At 36.1% G+C, this 17,732-nt stretch overlaps 1 protein-coding gene across 1 annotated transcript in view; it reads left to right on the forward strand.

Annotated features, from left to right (window-relative positions):
* LOC140148555 (peroxidasin homolog) overlaps window positions 1-17,732 on the forward strand; it is a 125,622-nt gene that overhangs the window by 53,468 nt on the left and 54,422 nt on the right. Inside the window, 1 exon segment of the mRNA XM_072170550.1 lies at window positions 15,412-15,555. Within this exon segment, the coding sequence (XP_072026651.1) occupies window positions 15,412-15,555 (144 nt within the window).

Consider the following 17,732-nt stretch of genomic DNA (forward strand, 5'->3'; position numbering starts at 1 on the left):
CTCTATCTTTTTAACCAAATATCCCACAGAGTTGTGCGATATGTCAAACTTTTCCTCTGGTCATAAGGAACAAAAAAGTCAGTGGTCACATCTCTGTAGGATCATTGGTTAATGAGATATAGTCACTTTTTTGTACTTTATGCACCAAACCCTCTATCTTTTTAACCAAATATCCCACAGAGTCGTGCGATATGTCAAACTTTTCCTCTGGTCATAAAGAACGAAAAAGTCAGTGGTCACATCGCTGTAGGATCATTGGTTAATGAGATATAGTCACTTTTTTGTACTTTGTGTACTTAACCCTCTATCTTTTTAACCAAATATCCCACAGAGTTGTGCGATATGTCAAACTTTTCCTCTGGTCATAAGGAACAAAAAAGTCAGTGGTCACATCTCTGTAGGATCATTGGTTAATGAGATATAGTCACTTTTTTGTACTTTGTGTACTTACCCCTCTATCTTTTTAACCAAATATCCCACAGAGTGCGATATGTCAAACTTTTCCTCTGGTCATAAAGAACTAAAAAGTCAGTGGTCACATCTCTGTAGGATCATTGGTTAATGAGATATAGTGACTTTTTGTACTTTGTGTACTTAACCCTCTATCTTTTTAACCAAATATCCCACAGAGTTGTGCGATATGTCAAACATTTCCTCTGGTCATAAGGAACAAAAAGTCAGTGGTCACATCTCTGTAGGATCATTGGTTAATGAGATATAGTCACTTTTTGTACTTTATGCACCAAACCCTCTATCTTTTTATCCAAATATCCCACAGAGTCGTGCGATATGTCAAACTTTTCCTCTGGTCATAAAGAACGAAAAAGTCAGTGGTCACATCTCTGTAGGATCATTGGTTAATGAGATATAGTCACTTTTTGTACTTTATGCACCAAACCCTCTATCTTTTTAACCAAATATCCCACAGAGTCGTGCGATATGTCAAACTTTTCCTCTGGTCATAAAGAACAAAAAAGTTAGTGGTCACATCTCTGTAGGATCATTGGTAAATGAGATATAGTCACTTTTTTGTACTTTGTGTACTTAACAATCTATCTTTTTAACCAAATATCCCACAGAGTCGCAAGCGATATGTCAAACTTTTCCTCTGGTCATAAAGAACAAAAAAAGTCAGTGCTCACATCTCTGTAGGATCATTGGTTAATGAGATATAGCACTTTGTGCATTTAACCCTCTATCTTGTTAACCAAATATACCACAGAGTCGTGCGATATCTGATATGTCAAACTTTACCTCTAGTACGTGAAGACGGCCTGATTGGCGCGAGGTTAATATCGGTGCGTATGCACCAAATATGTATCTTGTAAACCTTAATAAGTTTTGCCTTGCCTTGCTTCAGTAATCCTGTTTGGGCTGGACAAAAAAAAATGTTCCACTTTTCCCCAGTTTCCCCTAGGTATTTCGTCTTTAAGCTTACTGATATACAGGGATTGAATACGAGTGTCACGGCCCTGGTTAGTGTGCATTCAAATCAGAGATCCCTGTTCAAGGCCATCTTACTTAGCCGTCGGAAATGATTGCAAATTACACATTTGTAATCATTTTGACCACAAAATATGATGTGAAAACACAGGTAAGCAATGAGAACAAGTCCTCAAACATTTGAAATTTGTAGCTTAATACTACAACCTGATGATGTACTCATCCCAGGCAAACCTTAGTTAACACATTTGCTAGTCAGCCAAATTCACCGACAAAATGCATATTTACATAGAAATTTAAAACAACTGGCGAAGAAGGAAACCTACATAAATATGTTTTCTATACTTCACTTGACCCAAATATATGATTTTTATGGTGATAAGACAATCGCACAAGGAATTTTAGAGGGATTTTGATAGCAGTTCCATTAAAAAAAACTGCTATCATAATGAGACTAAGATCTAGAAACACCCCCGAAATGCCGCTTTGGGGAATTTTGCTAGCTGAATCTTTTTGATGAAAGTCAATCTTTGACAAGATGTAACTTTGCTACGGAAAGTGCTATGAAAAAAGGTTTTCAGTTTTGGCTTTGTTTACTCAAGAGCAGGGTTAGCGGTGACCTGCTGAGTCCAGGGGTCCAAATTGGCCAATAAAGGGCAAAATTTAAGGGGTCCAAATCACGGGACCTGCCAAATCAAGGAGTCCTGGACCCCAAGACCCTTAAAACGCTACCCCTGCTCAAGAGCTGCTTTAATTTGATATATAAAATGATGCAGTTTGATGGCAAATTTGAATTCACCTAGCATACCTAATATACCATGTACATGTCAGATGTACGGTATATTGTATTGGCAAATATCCATAAAAGCGTTCATTATAAAATTATTTTGATAAATTGTCACATTTTATGACCTTCCCGGAGAAACGGTAGCCCAAAATGGGTTATATTTCATAATATGCAGACGAATGGTCAAATTAATAGAAAAATACCTATGATAAATTTATCTGTACACATTGTCGCACTCCGAGTGACGTATAGTATATTTGCAACCCTGTGGTGGATTTGCGAACAATTTGTCGACATAATGATGTTTGCCGAGAAAAGGTGGCCCAAAATGCGTTATTTTTGGTAATATGCAGACGAATGGCCAAATTAATAGAAAAATAGCTGTGATAAATTTATCTGTACAAATTGTCACACTACGAAAGTGACATATGGTATATTTGCAACCCTACTGTGGATTTGCAAACAATTTGTCGACATAAATGACCTTCGCGGAAAAACGGTAGCCCAAAATGGATTATATTTGGTAATATGCAGACGAATGGTCAAATTAATAGAAAAATACCTGTGATAAATTTATCTGTACACATTGTCGCACTCTGAGTGACGTATGGTATATTTGCAACCCTGTGGTGGATTTATAACAATTTGTCGACATAATGATGTTCATGCGAGAAACGCTATTCCAAAATGCGTTATTTTTGGTAATATGCAGACGAATGGCCAAATTAATAGAAAAATACCTGTGATAAATTTATCTGTACAAATTGTCACACTACGAGTGACATATGGTATATTTGCAACCCTACTGTGGATTTGCAAACAATTTGTCGACATAAATGACCTTCAAGGAAAAACGCAGTAGCCCAAAATGGATTATATTTGGTAATATGCAGACGAATGGTCAAATTAATAGAAAAATACCTGTGATAAATTTATCTGTACACATTGTCGCACTCTGAGTGACGTATGGTATATTTGCAACCCTGTGGTGGATTTGCGAACAATTTGTCGACATAATGATGTTCATGGAGAAACGTTATTTAAAATGCGTTATTTTTGGTAATATGCAGACGAATGGCCAAATTAATAGAAAAATACCTGTGATAAATTTATCTGTACAAATTGTCGCACTACGAGTGACATATGGTATATTTGCAACCCTACTGTGGATTTGTGAACAATTTGTCGACATAAATGACCTTCGCGGAACAAACGGTAGCCCAAAATGGGTTATATTTGGTAATATGCAGACGAATGGTCAAATTAATAGAAAAATACCTGTGATAAATTTATCTGTACAAATTGTCGCACTCTGAGTGACATATGGTATCTTTGCAACCCTGCTGTGGATTTGCAATTGACCTGGGGAACATATTGGAACATTTTGCACGGTCAGCTCAAAAGACATCATTCTGGGGCCAAATCTTAGAATTATGTTATCTGGACATCTGTAAGAGGTACAGGGCTCAAACTCGGTGACAACTCATGACCAGGGGTGAATTATGGAACATCTTGCAGGGGTCTGGTCAAAGGTCATCTGGGTCTAATCTTAGAATTGCATTTTCTGGACATCTGTGAGGAGTACAGGACTCAAAACTCGGTGACAACAAACCTCATGACAGGGGAACATTTTTGGAACATTTTGCAGGGGTCAGATACCTCCACAACACCAACATGCCCCAGCTAGGTTTGTGGTCTATGACCACCATTTGCCTCTAGTATTACTTGTATTGTTACCAGTGATAAATCTTATGGATGAACTACATAGAGAGTGTCTAATAAATAAATAAAAAAAATAAATTTCGTTGTTTTATATAGCGCCTTTTCCGGATCTTAGAGGGATCAAAGCGCTGTAAAACAGTATGCTTCTTTTACCAGTCAACCACACACTACAAGATTGTGTCTAGACTAGATTAAACACCTTTCTTAATCTTATTGTTGATTTGTAAACATTGATTTGTAAGCACCAAATTGTAAATATTAAGTTATAAACATATTTAAAACTTAAACACAACCAATCAAAACTGTAAACAGTGTACAAACGGACTACAAGGGATGTTTAATCTAGTCTAGACGCTGTGTCGCTGGGCGGGAGCAACCTCATTTGCCTATATTCACCGGTACCTATTAGGTAAGAGTTACAAATCATTCAATTTTGCGATATTGTCATTTTACAGGGGTCACAAAAACTGCATAACTGTTCCAAAAGGGTGTTTTTAAGTGCGTTTTATGACCCCTGCAAAATGAAAACACATCAAATTAGATACTTTGTTACGGTCATGTACTCATATTGCCAAATGACTGACAGTAAAATGCACATGAGGTTTTTCCTTCCCAGCTATATGCATGGCTGTTTTTGCAGTGTGAGGGTTGACTGCAAAAGAAGCATTCTGTTTTAAATTTATACTAGAGAACACGGGAAGTCATTATTTTAACATTCAATCCCAAAATTGTATTAATGTTAACAATTGAAAACAGGAATTGGACTAATTAACTCTAGTTTGCAATACAAGTAATCTGTAGCAGTTCTGTAATTAGGACCACCTTCTTAAAAATGGTGCATTAAGCAACAACAGTGAAACAAAACAAACAAACAAAAGGCACTAATCAAAAAAAGTTTGGTGAATTTCAGAGTGCCTAATTGTAGGTTGAATCATATACTAGATTGATTATTGCACCATTGAGCAAGTTTCTTCATGGTGCGTGAAGGGTGCACACTTTGTCCACAGTTTGTGAAAGAGTGCATGATCCATATAGTTTTTCAAACACCTTAGTATAATACAGGGTGTATTGTCCCAACATGGACGGTCCAGTAGAGCATAAACATACACCATATAGTAATTTGTTCAGCTATTGGTGCATAACTCCTATGTCAGGCCCAAAATAGTGTTGAAATCATATTCCATGCTTGGTGAAAGTGTGATAAAATTTTGATTTGTCATCAGAAATATCAGAAATCTATTAATTATCCTTATTAAATCGAGATAAAAGGGAAAGACCTGTCAGGTTAATGATCTTTAAAAGATGCCCTTCCCTGACCCGGCCCCCTCCTTAACTCATATGCTAGACTTTTTACCACCAAAAGCAGTGTTAAAATCATATTCCATGGTTAGTGAAAGTGTGATAAGATTTTGATTTGTCGTCAGAAATATCAGAAATCTATCCTTTTTAAATCGAGATAAAAGAGAAAGGCTTGTCAGGTTTTAGTGTTTATCTAAACTGTTCCCTGACCCTTCCTTAAAGCAATAAAAACATTGTTTGATTGTCCTCATCCAACCGACCCTAATGTGGAAAATCTGAAAAAAAGCTTCTTTTTTTTACTGCATAAAAGAATCACAGTACCGGTGCAGCCAGTGCTTGAGTGGTCAAGCTTTCATCAGGACTTCCTGATGAAGTCAGAGCCATGTCTTGACCACTTGAAATCTGATGAAGTCAGAGCCATGTCTTGACCACTTGAAACCTGATGAAGTCAGAGCCATGTCTTGACCACTTGAAAACTGATGAAGTCAGAGCCATGTCTTGACCACTTGAAACCTGATGAAGTCAGAGCCATGTCTTGACCACTTGAAAACTGATGAAGTCAGAGCCATGTCTTGACCACTTGAAACCTGATGAAGTCAGAGCCATGTCTTGACCACTTGAAAACTGATGAAGTCAGAGCCACGTCTTGACCACTTGAAAGCTTGACCACTCACACAGTGACCGGCTGGCTGCACTGGTACTGTGATAACCGACGGCGTACTCATTAAAACACTGTAACTTATTATGAATTCCTGTCGAAAAAAATCTACCTATTTGGTTTATGAAAGGTAGAATACGAACAAAACGTTTCTCTTCTTTTTTCCAAGAACGTAACAACAACAACAACAAAAACTTTAAACCACTAAATATCACCTTCCTATTTAAGTAAAATTTTAGAGGCAGTTTTTCAGGTAAATGTGTTTCAAATAACTTGTGGATATCCTGGGGTGTGGCCATTCTCAACTGACTGCTGCCTACTACAGCATGTGTGATTCGGGTAGGGATCATGAAGATACATTCACACTAGAAGCTGCCACTCTGAGTGTGTCGGAATCTTAACTTAGATGTCATCAGTGTTTGGGTACATGTAAATAGACAATCAAGTTAACAATTTCCACTTCAAGAATTCAAGAGTAATGTTTTTTGGTTGTATGTAACTAAATTACTTTTTTTCAGATATCACAAATTCTCCAATGTCACAGCAAATTTAGCAAAGTTTAAAAATATAGTTTAATTAGGAAGTTTCCTAATTTCGGAAATTTTTTACAATTAAGGGTTTGCCCTGCATGTACAAAAGTGTATGGCAGGCAAATGTTTGCTTTTTTTTCTTATTCTTAAAAGTGGTTCAGGACATTTTGGCACAACTAGCATCTGTGAATGTTCAGTACTTAAAAGTCAGGAATACAGCTCTAGAAATTCATTGAACTCTGGATTAAAGCATCTCTTCAAATAATTTCACGTAAAAATATGGCTTTGCACATCATGTGGCCACTCCAAAAGTAATGCTTCATACACTTTGATGGGTTGATGCCACCTCTAAAAGACTTGTGGTTGGGTTGAATTTAGGAGTTCATAATAATTGTCTGAAGTGATCAGTGAGAAAGCCACAGATTTATGTGAGTTTGTTGCGCTACAGAAAGTCGCTGACCATGGTGGCCCAAGACATCCCACGTTTTCGAAAGAGGGACATTTATTAGAGGGCTTACTTGCAACGAAAATTCCCGAAAAATTAGTTAGGTAAGCTTAAAATCATGTCAAAATAACAGACTGTGAACTTAGGATCAATGACTTCCGGGTTTGTGATGTCATTTTCGGCATTTATTGATCGTGTGTGGATCGTGGTAAGCTTACTTGTAACACAAGATAGCATGGAAATTTCAGCATTTTTTAAACATTTTGGTTTAAAAAAATTGGGGCATTTATTATAGGGGGTTAATACGGTAGTTAATATTCATGTGCAGCTCTTTGCATGCACAATACCCTAATCAGCCTACGGCTCGAATAACCTTTGCAGCCAGGATCAACTCTCCAAATTCTTATCCCAGGGTAACTGGGACCATAGACTCTAGAGGCTATGTTGGGACTTAATTATTAAGCTGGTTCAACTCTTTTCACATGAGCAAACAAACATGTATGCTGGGGCTCAAACACATATGTCATACATACAAATATACTAGAGTCAAGCAACTTACACTAATCATAGACCATGCACTAATGAGCTAATGAATTTGGCTTTGAGTATCATCTTTATTACATAAGCTTATACTCAAGATACTCCCTGCGTGTCTGATCATAGCCTGAGCCACAGCATAGGGAAATGTTTAATTTTCACAATGGACCAAGTTACAACCGCAGAAAAATATATCCAATTATTTTGTCAGGAAAGAGAAGGAAAGGCGGGAGACTTTGCAGGTGTCAACTGACATCTCAATACTTGTTTATTTTACCAAAAGGATCATTTTATATATTTTAATTTCAAATGTTTAAGAATTATTATTTTACTAGATTTTGTATCTAGTAATTTTGTACTGTCTGTATTTAATAAAGAAATTTCTATCCATAAGAATGCAGAGTTGTATATTTTGGTGGCAAAGAAGGTTAATCCTAACTGCCGCTAATTGGCTAATTCCAGGAGAAAATACTGTAAATATACTGGAAATATAAATGTTAATGCCCTATGAAATCACATAATTGATAATTAAATCATGATCCCCACATCCAAATTTGTTATTTCTTCTTAATTTGCTACGTTCATTTCAGTTCAAACCAGAGAAACCACATGTCAGAATCATGGTTTGCATGAGCAGTATGTGTTGATATGTTGTATTTCCGCAAAGGATGTGATAGAAGCTTGAAATCACATTGCATTAACCAGTTTTTTGCAAAGATATTCCTGTTAAAGCCTTAATCAATAACTTTTGAAATCTAATGGTACCTCTAAACACTGTTACAAAGCATTGGGCTGTTCCAGAAAATAAGTGCACACCCCCTATAGAGGAGTAACTTTTCAATCAATGAACAGTCTGGATTTCCAAGTCTGCTTTCTGAAAAGGACTGGAATTCCAGTTGCTAATGTCACTTGAAAAGCTAGGAAATCCAATTGAATGAAGGAAAAAAAATCACGCAAATGTCCAAAATGAGCTCTTAAAATTAAATTGAGGATTTTTGATTTTGAACTATTTTTCTGCTGGATTTTTTCACCTTTGGACACTTTAAAAGTCTGGATTTCCAACAATCACGACTGGACAAAAAGTCTGGAAATCCGAACTCCTCTATAGGGGGTGTGCATCTATTTTCTGGAATAGCCCATTATTTCCTTAAAGCGGAAATATATACAAGAAAATTTTGTTTATATCGAAATGACTGAGGTTATACATTTTCACTAATAATTAGCCTATCATGATATGGTCTACACAATTAATTAAGGTTGTTTCCCCTGTAGTTTCCGCAGACTATGTATTGAGCAGGTGCAGCAAGGATCTACAGGCATGGAAAGTTTGGAAACGGATGTTTTTACTTGAACGAGATTGGCAGGATCTTGCCACAATCCTTTTAATGATCTGCAATGCTGTCTAAATTTGGCTCTGTTCATGTGTAACCATACTTGTTATAGCCAGTGAGACATTCAACAGATCATTTTCACAGAAACTTTAATTAATGTACAATTCAAACATGACCATTTTTATTACAATTTGTTTTTGACTTTGGAAGTTGGAATTATAAACTTGGAACATACCTGGTGAACTTTTAATGTGGGCTAAATTTGGTTGCTATCATCACATTTTGGGAGTGTGTCATCACACAATTGAATACCTTAGTGGAAGAAGAGCCCAACTCCAATTTTTTGCAAAAATGAGTTAGACCCAGCATTTTATTGCCAGTAGACTGTTCTTCCTTGTGTGTGAAAGATGAACCAAAATCCACTCTCTAAATAGTCTTCCACGTACACGTAATCATGGTTTTCATGGAAGAAAGGCACAACTCCATGGAGTTTGGCCCTTCTTCCACAAATATTGGGTTAAAGAGGAATTTTGTTCATCCATGAAATCTTCTTTTCACTACAATAAACTTTCTTGCTATAAACATATCACATGCTTCTACTTGTGCAATTAATGGATAATTATCAAATGTATGTAGCTATTTATAACACATATGCTTACGGAATTGGCACATGCAGTATATTAGTGGAAGAAGGGCCCAAATCCAGCTGGTATTAGACCTGTACCATTGCCATGGAAACATCATATACTCTCTAAATGTAAAAGAGTGAAAAAACACTCTGAATTTCAGAGTGAATTTAAGTTAGCTCTAAAAGAGTGAAAACAGTACACATAATTTCACTCGCGATTTCGAGTGAGCCTCACTCGCTCAAAAGTGGCGCAAAATCTCACTCTTTCTTGGAGTGAACTGTCAGCCAATCAGAAGCGCCGAAAAGCGGGCGATGTTTGTTGAACTTGTGTAACAAAATGGCGAACAGTGTGTGAATGAATGGCGAAAAGAAAGCGGATTTGATGAAGAAATAGACAGCATACTCAATAGTGATTACATTTATGTGTAGGTCATAACTCGTAGCAAGTATACACTTGGTCTGGAGACAACGGCGGCAGTAAGCTTTTAAAAGTCATATGTGAGCGGTTTGTTACCGGCCCAGTGCCGGTTTACATGTACGCATATGTAAGCTTATGTAGGTTACGCCGCATCACGCTTCTCCAGACTGTGACCGTAGACATGGTATTTGCCAAGTGTTATGTCCTATACCTAAGTGTACTCACCATTGAACAGTTTGACTATTAGCTAACTTCACTAAATCCATAGTTTTTCATCATTCATCCCACACTGAAGTTCGACACATTGTGTATGTGCTTAAGCTTTAGACCAGTTCAATATTCCTAGACCGGGCCCTACCCTAACCTGGGGCCTAGCCTGACAACAATTTAAAGCACATAGTAGCTGTTATGAACTGCTGTGATGTTCTTGTATATAAAATAGGCCTAAATGAATAAATAAATGCTCTTTTCTGATTCACTCTTTTCCGGAGTGAATTTTTTCACTCTTTCTTGAGAGTGAGCTTCACTCTAAAAGAGTTGTCACTCAGATGGCTCTTTGAAAGAGTGCGATTTCACTCTTTTTGAGTGATTTTTCACTCTTTCACATTCAGAGAGTATATAATTTCGAATGTATGTAATATTGTATGTTCATGTATTAAAGGTCCCCTGAAGATGAAAACATGTGTATAAAACTTTTCCAAATATTAAGTTTTTTCTTTATATCTCAAAAACAGTTTTGATGGAGTTGGGCCCTTCTTCCAGTTCCACTCTGACAGGTATTCAATTGTACCATGTATACCATGCATATGGAATTATGTGGGAAATATGGTGTCAAGTGAAAATGTAATGATTTCCTCCATTTGTCTGCATATCTATACAACTCTTGATGAGAAGCAGACATTGTGGATTTCAACAAAGTACAGTGACTTCCTTAATTTGAACAACATTTTGTGTTAAATTCAAGTATTGACACTGTTCAAAAGAGAGTGCACATTGTCATACCAGGCTGTCATATCATCTACATATTTTCAAGGTTTGACAAGTGCAAGATCTGATATTTGTCAAAAAAAAGTTTCATTTTTAATAATGCTGCTTGTCTCCCAAAATTTGCTAGACAATAAACCAATGCCAAATATGGCTTTGTTTTTGTTTTTGAAAGTATCAGTGACATAAACATGTTTTTCCAAACATACTTGCCCCATGCCATCTACCCAATATCATAACAAATAAATATTCCCACAAAGAATAATATTAAGAATATAGATATTAATCTGTTCTTAGAAGTGTGCCAAAATGAGACACATTGTAAAGGAAATCATATCCCATTCCTAGACAATCTACGTGTCAATCAAAATATGGAGTAAACATCTCGTGATAATAATGTCACTAAGTGCAAAATTGCTGATGGCATTATGTGCATGTCAAATCTTTAGCATGGTTAGGAGTGGAATTTGATGACCCTTCATCATGTTTTGTTTGCCACTCTTGCAAGTAATGTAGCATAGAGCAGTGAATGGGACACATTATTTTACATTATAGAGAGTGATACATTTATTAAAAACAGCTTTGTTAACAAAGCCTATGTTTTGGAGAGGTTGTCAAAGATTTTCTTTTGGCCATCACTGATGACATGAAGAGGGGTTACTCAACTTTGACAAAAACTTGTTTATGTATTATTTGAATGATTCCAGCATAGCTAGTACTCACCAAAGCAACAGATCATGATAATTGGCAAACATTTTCACAAGGTGGATCATAAAGGCTACACTGCAAAATTCCTGGCGACAGAGTGACTACATCGCACTGGAACTCTGAAGTCACTACCGCCGTCACTCCAGAATAACCTACCCTATGGTGGCCGACAGAGTCACTACAGGAGAGTGACTACATCGGAAACAAGGCAGTAGGGTACTATGCAGCAGTGTCATCACGTAGTGACTGCAACTGCTAGCCTCCGATGTGTTACCTGCTCGATGCCGCATCGGCGACTCATGATGTACACCACCGACTAGATTCCGACAGTGGTCCACATCTTGTAGTCACATCAAAGTGACTTCCGTAGCCAGTGCCCCCATGCGTCGCCTGCTCGGTGCCCAGTCGGCGAACTTCAAGGTGACTACGCTGCCGAAAGGTCGTTGACCGAACCCTGTTATGAGTTCGAACACTCTGGGGACGCGCGCGTATATCTACCAAATACACGCTGATGATGACAAATACGCGTATATCATGCTTGTTTCCTGCTTGTATACGCTCATGAATGGAATGAGTTGGTTTTATAATTAATTGATTGATGCATGCTGTACAGTTGGTCTGTGGTTCTACTGCCGTCTTTGTTTTTGTTTTGTTTTGTTTTTATCGTGCTTTTGCATTCTTTATCATTTATATTTCAACTGTGAGACTTCCGATTCATTTTGTTTCATTTATTTATTGTTCTCTTTTATAGGCCTAATATTTTAATTCTTTTCGTGCTGCCTGTTTAATAATCTCATCAATTGTGTGTCTTTTATTTGCAGTTATTGTTCTTGGTTTATTTGTTTGTTTCATTTCAAACGTTTTTATTTTGTTTATTTGTTTGCTTGTTTTCCTACAAAACTTATCATTGCTTTGTTTACTTCAGTGGTTAGATGACATGTTTTGCTATCGAATTAGGCTTATTTTTTCATATTTTGCATGATAACGTTATATAGGCCTATTGAAACTTTTTTTTTTGTATTTAAAACGAATTGTGTTTTAAAAGAGATATTAATGTTCAGCCGAAGTTCGCAAAGTATGCCTATTATTATAGGCCTAGCATTTCCAATTTATACATTTTGATTTGCCAAAACTTTACTTATTTTGAAGCAAGAATTTTTCTGTTATATTCAAAATTGATTTATAGGCCTAGCATGCATTTAGTTTTACTTCTTGTCATTTTCCTGAAAGGTCTACTGCAAATTTATACTTTTACTGCCGTAAGTTTATGCAAAACTTTGGCTTGTGCTATTTTCTTTTTCCGTTTCTCAAAATGGTGTTTTTATAGGCCTATTAGTTTGATTCGTTTTTCATGTAGATTTTTTTACGTTATCAAATTATGCCTATAAATCGGTGTCACATCAATAGAGGCCTATTGCAGTGTTTGTTTGAAATTGTGTCTTATTTTTTATCACGCAAATATTAATGCTTGTTATGAATTATTATTGTTATAATTATTTATTTATTTTACACATTTAATATTTTAATTCATCAATAGGCCTACATGCTTCTTATAATATTCCTACTTTTAACTTCTTTATTTGCAATTTTGCTCAAGTTGTTTTCTTTCGAAGTGTTTCTTTGTTTCTTCCATTCTTCGTTTATTGGTTTCTTCCTGTTTATTTATTTCTTAATTTGTTATTTATTTAGTTATTCAAATAACCACCCATTAACAGAAATGTATTTTATTCATCATATTAGTTTATTATTAATTATACTTTGTTTACTGATCATGTTTATTCCCCTCCCTAATCCCCTAAAAAAAGCAAGAAATAAAGAATATTATTTGAATAAATCAAGAGAATATAAAAAATATGGCAATAAAAGCAAAACCGGCAACCCAAAACGCCGGTACTGAGCACCCAGGCCCAGTCGCGTAGTCACACCAGTGTGACTCTCGTGCGTAGTCACCGCGCCGCGAAGTCACTCTGTAGAAACCTAGGAGGCTGGCTACCCGGCTATTTCGGACCGGCGATATGGAAAACCGAGGTGTAGTTTCCGATGGAGTGACATTCTGGTGACATCGGCGTCACACAGATGAGAATCTTGCAGTGTATGTGCAGTATCAAAGATCATCAGCAGTGTCAAGGGGCATATGGGGGATCAATTCCCCCAGTCAGAGATCTTGTCCTTCTAGGTGCCCCACAATAAAAAAAAAAAAAAAATTATAATTTTGAAATTTTCATGACAATTTTTTTTAAATTTCATGATTTTTGACCCCCAAATTCACTTTGCTCCACACCCCCCAAAAAAAACACCCCAATTCTGCCGTTACTGTCAAAGAGCTTGGCAATAGCGTGCAAAGATGTGCAATTTGCAATTTGGCTCTGGGCCCATAAATTTTAGTGTGGGTTTGCGAAAAAAACCCACAGCTGGCCTTTAATAGAAACTCATCCGTTCCTGGTCCTTTCCACATGGGCCTCCATATAACTATATAATGACATTAAGGGGAAGAATTTTAGTTCCATGTGCTAAGGATGTAGCGGTTTCACATGGCAAACATCAAATTGCTGTGTTCAATAAAAGCTTCATCAGGTATTGTGGTTTTAGTAGTAGAAACTCATCCATTCCTGGTCCTTTCCACATGTGCCTCCATATAATGACATTAAAGAGGAAGCCCCGCCAGAGTAGTTCTTCTGGGTGAACCAAACCTGCCTGGTTATCAAATTAATAAGTGACAAGGTTATCTCAGAAATTGACGCAATAGCATTAATGCAATAGCATTAAAACATCAATTAGCACCTGCCAAATTCAGAGATAACCTTTCCACTGATTAATTTGATAACCAGGCTGGTGTGGTTCACCCCAGAAGGACTGCTTTGGCGGGGCTTCCTCTTTAAGTAAGAAGAATTTTAGTTCAATGTGCTAACGATGTAGTGGTTTCACATGGCAAACATCAAATTGCTGCGTTCAATAAAAGTTTCATCAGGTATTGTGGTTTTAGTAGGAACAAAGCATATGACATAACCAATAACAAATCTAGATGTTACCTGCGTTATCAGTCTTTCTCATTTCCTGTGCATAGTGAATACGTCTTGAGTTGTTAAGAAAAAGTTGCAATTATATGAACCCTGGATATGATAGTGGATGAGTTATAAGGTTGTAGAGAGGGCAACAGGTGATTGATTGCAAGTTAATGTTAAAGATGCTATCAATATGAAGTCAATGTATAAAGAAAACATGCATGTTACTAGTCTTGGTAACATTAGCAAGAATATGGTCAATTCACATCAACGCATGACGTTGACAAACCTTATATCTGAGATCTGTCTTTTCTTTGAAGGACAACTTTGTAAAAAAGGCCTGTCTCATTTTGTACATCTTACGCATTGTTAGTAAATACTAAACAGACTTGGGAAAGACTTCCTTTCTATATAGAGATAAAATTTATACCTGCAAATGGGGCACGGTGGTGTAGCGGTACGGGCTCTACCTCGCGATTGGAGGGTTGTGAGTTCAAACTCGGTTTGAATCATGTGCCATCATGTTTTGCACTTGGGCAAGGCACTTAACTTCACTTGCCTCTCTCTACCCAGGGGTAAAATGAGGAGATGTTATAAATATTGTCCATTGAGCACCACCCAAAGGTATGAGCATGCCTTGGGCATTGTATGGCAGCTAACTTATATTCTAACTACAGCGCAATAAATGTAAAGGGCATTGATACATGTGAAAGGCGCTGTATAAATACCAACAGTTTTTTAAAGAAGATTACTTGATCAGGAAAAATGTTACAGGAAGTTTTCCACAAATGATTTTGACAAAAGGTCACACCATCCAGGATTGATGGTAGAAATCTTACTATCCTGTGATGCTAGAAGTCACAATCAGTACTTGATCATAATATTTTCTCATGTTGTTTTTATTTTATTTTGCCTACAGATACCTTTACAAGAACAAGTTAACAGAAATAGAAAGTCGAGCATTTGAAGGATTAGGTGCATTAGAACAGCTTTATCTCTATTCCAATGATCTGCAAGAATTACAGCCGGGTACCTTCTCAAATCTGCCGTCACTAGAAAGATTGTAAGTTACTGGTGTATACATGGATGAAAGAGTTGCTTTACTCTATTATTATTTGGTGAATTCTGTAACAATGTGTTGCAGTTTTGATATTTTTTTTGTCATTTTTTTTGTCTCAGAGTAATAAATTAATGAATGATAAGAATTTGTTACAAAACTTGCAACAAGAAATTCAAATATTTGAAGGTGAAGGGTGAATCCTGAATCCTGCTACTTGATACACATTATATTACAAGAAGGCATCAGACAAGAAAGAAATCCTAAATCCTTGTTCACTTCTTTGAAACCAGAATTCACCTTTGAAATTAAATTTAAAATTAAAATCTCAGATTCTAATGTAGGTAGACAAAATCTTTTTGACGGATTAGGAAGCCAGTCGGTAGGGCACATTGGAAGTGATCAGGTGATTGCTAAAATAGCAAAGCAAAACTAAGATGATTTCCAATGTTTTCTTATATATGAATATGGGTGAGGTTGCATCGTCAATATCATGAACTGCATATCAAGTTGGGTTGCATCATGGTTGCATACACTATTGGTCAGGCTACAATCAGATAGATCTTTTTGTAGGATATACTGTATTTTGCTATTTTTATAGGAAAGGGAAGTCCAATAGGAGATTAATAGCCTGTAGCAAACCATGTCAAGGGAATATTACAAGTCCGTTTTTTTGCAGGTCAATAAATAAGTTAGTCTTCCTACATGTAGGCAAGACACAAGTCTACAGCCACGTGTATTTTGAATCTATCAGGGATTGCTTTGGTATTCTTGACAGGGTATAAGCTGCCAACAACTTAGGAAGTTTCACATTGCCCAGACAAAAAAAATTAAAATAAAAAACTCACTAAAAATGCACAATTTAATAATAATAATAATTAAAGATGATAATGATAAAAGGCATTAATGGTAAGGCACCACATCAAATTTGGTCCTGTGGCACTATTGGTGCTTGGTTAGGTACTGATGACTCTTTCTATCATCATGATCATACACCGATGATGTAATGAATTGTATTATTAAGCTTAATTATTAACATTTGCATAGTGTCATCATTTTGCATTTAATTTTGAATAAAAAAGAAAGCACCATGCACATGTTCAGGGTACGATAGAAAGAGCCATTGGTACCTATCAGGGCATTGATAACACTATAGGACCAAATTAGACGTTGTGTCTAATAATAATGCTAAAATAATTGCAGGAATTATGCAAATATGCTAATTAATATTATGAATTTATGCAAAAGATTATTTTGCCCTTTCATACATTCAAAGCTAATGATAATGATTTAATAATATTATATTAATAAATGCATTGATCCTAGAGCAAAATTCAAATTGGGTTTCAACATGATTATGTTCAATCTATCATGTATAACCATGTTCTATCACAATTTAACAAAAATCTGCCATTATATTTTAGTTTACAATGACCATTGTTCATTAACAATAGTAACATTATTCTGACAAATATTTGCCATGTTAGCGTCAAAATAACACCATGGTTTAACAATTTCTTTTTGCCACAGGACTAACACAACATTCTGCTATAATGTAATGTTAATACATTATATAATTATGTTTTCTTTTTCCAGAATTAATATGCAGGGATGAGAATTCATCAAATTCACTTATTGTGTTTCTCTTTCTTAATCGTCTCTTCTCTAAGAAGGACCTTTTCTGAATTGTTCAATATTTTCAGACTTTTTGGTCATTGTGAATTCTCATTCCTGAATATAGTTGTGTCAATATGAACCAGTTAGTTGGACACTTTGTTCAGTTTTCCAGTTCTGTATTATTGTGTGTCACAGAAGCTTACAAATATTAGAGCATTTATTGTATGTAGACATAGTCTGTTGAACAGTACAGGAAAAACAGTCATGCTAATTTAGTCATTGCTTTAAGCTTATACTCTAGAGATTTATGATGCTTTGAAAATCATGTTGCATTGCTTACATTTTAGTTTGTGCAATTATGTGGGGTTTATGCAAATCTTGTCAAGTATTTCATCGCACCTGTAAAACAGGTCTTGCTTTTAAAGTTCAGCTTATATGTGACACGATCAAGGGGAATAAGTCGGATGTCGCTAACATTGATTTTGAGATATTGGCAAAGAAAGTGTTAAAATTCTTTTGTTTTCTATTGTTTTCAGCGATTGATCAAGTGACGTAAGGCCTAAAAA

Source organism: Amphiura filiformis, chromosome 3, assembly GCF_039555335.1.
Source record: "Amphiura filiformis chromosome 3, Afil_fr2py, whole genome shotgun sequence".
Lineage (NCBI taxonomy): Eukaryota > Metazoa > Echinodermata > Ophiuroidea > Amphilepidida > Amphiuridae > Amphiura > Amphiura filiformis.